The following is a 3,089-nucleotide window of genomic DNA, read 5'->3' on the forward strand; positions in this document are numbered from 1 at the left end:
GAGCAAATGGTTGTTATGCTTCAAATTACTTCCCCCAACCTGCCTGTATCACTTCTGGACTGGATAGGAGTTGGAGACAAGATCCTTGGGATGTGAGCAGAAAAAGGCTTGTGGGCCCTTTTTGCATCATGGATAGATGCAAGAAATTTAGTCCCAAAAGATGATATTTGTCATGTACGAGAGAATCGGGGCCACACTTTAAGTTCCAGTTAAGCTGATTTATTGCTCATGGCTATACCCAGGAATCTAGCCACCTAATAGTCAGCACTAAATTGGTGCTACCTAAGAACCAATAGAATTCACTTATTAGTCCGTTTGTGGCAATGTAATGACTCTAGGCTGATTACTCTCTTGACTCCACCTCTCCTTCCGCTACACTAATGCTATTTTCCCCCCTCTCTCTTTCTCTCTTTCTCTTGGTAGGATTCTGGCTACAGCTGGGACCCAGTTTGACCTTCGAACGCTGAGAGCCGTCCGTGTGCTGAGACCCCTGAAACTTGTCTCAGGAATCCCAAGTAAGTGGAAGAACGTTCCGGGGTGGTATAAGTTAGATTCCAACTCTCACGATACATTGCACCCTCCTCTCTTTCTAATGGACAGGACTTGCTTGGCTCAAGAAGGGCGGGTCTGCATCGCCTGCCTAAGATTATTGAACCCCCTTGTCTCCCTCCGTTTAACTGAATTGACATGTCGTGAGATTTGACTGGTGCTTCCACTGACTGATGTCTCTTTTGGAGATAGCCCAAGAAAAGTGAAGACAAACTAAAATTAAGTAGGGTACATGAGGACGATTAGGACCGGGTGCTTCAATTTTGTAGAACTTTCTCTTTCAGCTGTTGCCTCAGTTGCTTTTCCTACAACAGCCACACTTAAGGGATGCCCCCCACCATCCTATTTGAACCAGTCTTGTTGTTCACTTGCTAACTCATGCCCAACTCTTCGTGACCCCATGGACCATAGCACGCCAGCCTCCTCTGTTCTCCACTTTCTTCTGGAGTTTGCCCAAATTCATGTTCACTGCCTCAATAACCATTCCATCCTCTGCCATCCCCTTCTCCTTTGGCCTTCCTTCTTTCCCAACCTTGGGGTCTTCCCCAAAGAGTTCTCCCTTCTCATTTGGTGGCCCAAGTATTCACAATATTTCCATCACTTTAGAAGTCGCTAAATTGTCATCAACTTGTCAGCTTCCCTAAAGTTTTGTGAGATTCTAGGAACAGCTGCCAAGAAATGGCTGGACTATTCCTTGAGGGGCGGGCGGATATTATTTGAGGAGTCAGAACCCTCCTTTGTGAAGATTCAGCCTGGGCAAAGCCAAGTCAAAGTCTGGATTTGAACCCAAACTGGTGGAAATGCCCAGAAAGCTAGGCTAGAAGTTAGCAATATTTGAAGTATGTCTTTATCCCTCCTGAGATATTTTCTGTTGGGTCCCTCCCTTTGCTAAGACCCTCCATGGACTGATCCTTTTTTTCCCCTTGCTCAGGTTTACAAGTTGTCCTCAAATCCATCATGAAGGCAATGGTACCCCTTCTCCAGATCGGTCTCCTCCTCTTCTTTGCCATCGTGATGTTTGCCATTATCGGTCTAGAATTCTACATGGGCAAATTCCATAAAGCTTGTTTTTCAAACGAAACAGGTGGGTGATGGGAAGACCAGCCTTAACAAGATCACTCTTAGGTGGGGAGCGAACAACAGAATAACAACAGAGTTGGAAGGGACCACGGAGGTCTTCCAGTCCAACCCCCTGCTCAAGCAGGAAACCCTGTACCATTTCAGACAAATGGTTGTCCAATCTCTTCTTAGACACCTCCGGTGTTAGTTGAATGTCATATGAAGTCTTTCCGATGACATTTTTTTTGCTTTCCCTGCAGGTGAGAGATTGGGAGACTTCCCGTGCGGTGAAGACTGGCCTGCTAGGCGCTGTGAAGAAGGCACGTGCAAAAAATACTGGGAGGGCCCCAACTTTGGGATCACCAACTTCGACAATATCTTGTTTGCCGTGCTCACCGTCTTCCAGTGCATCACCATGGAAGGATGGACCGATATCCTCTACAATGTAAGTTCTGCTGGCATCAGAGGAGCAAAGGCTGAGTAATTTAAGCGCATACTAAGTATGGAAGGGAGAGCTATATCTTTCCCATACCCTAATTAGGATTTTCTCAGTTTATTATGTATTGAATAAGAAAAATTATATGGCCAATCGTATCTCTGTAGGCGTGATGTTCCACAGAGAGGGAAGCACCACGGAGAAGGTCCTTCTTCTTGGTCCCACTAAATCCGGGGTAGGCAACCTTGGCTCTTTGATGACTTATGGACTCCAACTCCCAGAATTCCTGAGTCAGCATAGCTGGTTCAGGAATTCTGGGTATTGAAGTCCACAAGTCATCAAAGAGCCAAGGTTGCCTACCCCTGCACTAGATGGATCTCCTTAGGAGAGGGGACCCATAACATTCCTTGCCTCACCATTCTGGTGGGTTGGGTAGATACGATTGAGAAAAGACGGTCCTTCAGATAACCTGGTCCCATGCAATGTAGGCCAGTTGGTCATCAAAGGACAGCAGAGGACTTGAGTGGGATTCAACAGGATTCCTTTTTCGGGAACATGGCATTGAAAAGTTTGCAGGGATCCCACAATTCCTTTTTCATTAGTGGAGATCTCAAAAAACTAGGTTCTGGTGTTGTTGGATAATAAGGTTGGTCTGGCAAGTTGGAATATCTGCCAGGAACGCTGGGCAAAATTTCCTATGTACGGGATCCACTTTTTTATATATATATATATGTATTTTTTTCCCTAAGAGAAGAGCGTTGTGCCCAAAGAACTTTGCTCTAAGTTCTAGAATTGAAAGGAGATGACACATTTTTCCAGATCAAAATCCACCCCCTTCCGTGTTTGCTCCCAGGCTTTCTCCATTTCAGATATATAATTTATGGTGGGGGGGAGAAGAGAGCGAGCGAGCAATTGAGCTACTGCTGCTGCTATGGTTACATAATTAGGAGTCAAATATCCTTTTCAGATTTACTGGAAAAACACTCACCGAGTTACTTAACGGATCCAGAAACAGCCGTGTACTATATGATCTGGGGGGGGGGGG

The 3,089-nt window shown here is 45.6% G+C and overlaps 1 protein-coding gene across 1 annotated transcript in view; it reads left to right on the forward strand.

Annotated features, from left to right (window-relative positions):
• Window positions 1–423: 423 nt before the first annotated feature.
• The window catches only part of LOC107299641 (voltage-dependent N-type calcium channel subunit alpha-1B-like), a gene marked incomplete at both ends in the record, with an annotated part of 44,603 nt that continues 41,937 nt past the window's right edge, over window positions 424–3,089 (forward strand). Inside the window, 3 exons of the mRNA XM_015828998.1 lie at window positions 424–515; window positions 1,481–1,633; window positions 1,869–2,053. Coding sequence (XP_015684484.1) covers window positions 424–515; window positions 1,481–1,633; window positions 1,869–2,053 — 430 coding nt within the window. The remainder of the gene's footprint in view (window positions 516–1,480; window positions 1,634–1,868; window positions 2,054–3,089) is intronic.

This window comes from Protobothrops mucrosquamatus, unplaced genomic scaffold, assembly GCF_001527695.2.
Source record: "Protobothrops mucrosquamatus isolate PMUCROS unplaced genomic scaffold, P.Mucros_1.0 scaffold5211, whole genome shotgun sequence".
NCBI classification, from domain to species: domain Eukaryota; kingdom Metazoa; phylum Chordata; class Lepidosauria; order Squamata; family Viperidae; genus Protobothrops; species Protobothrops mucrosquamatus.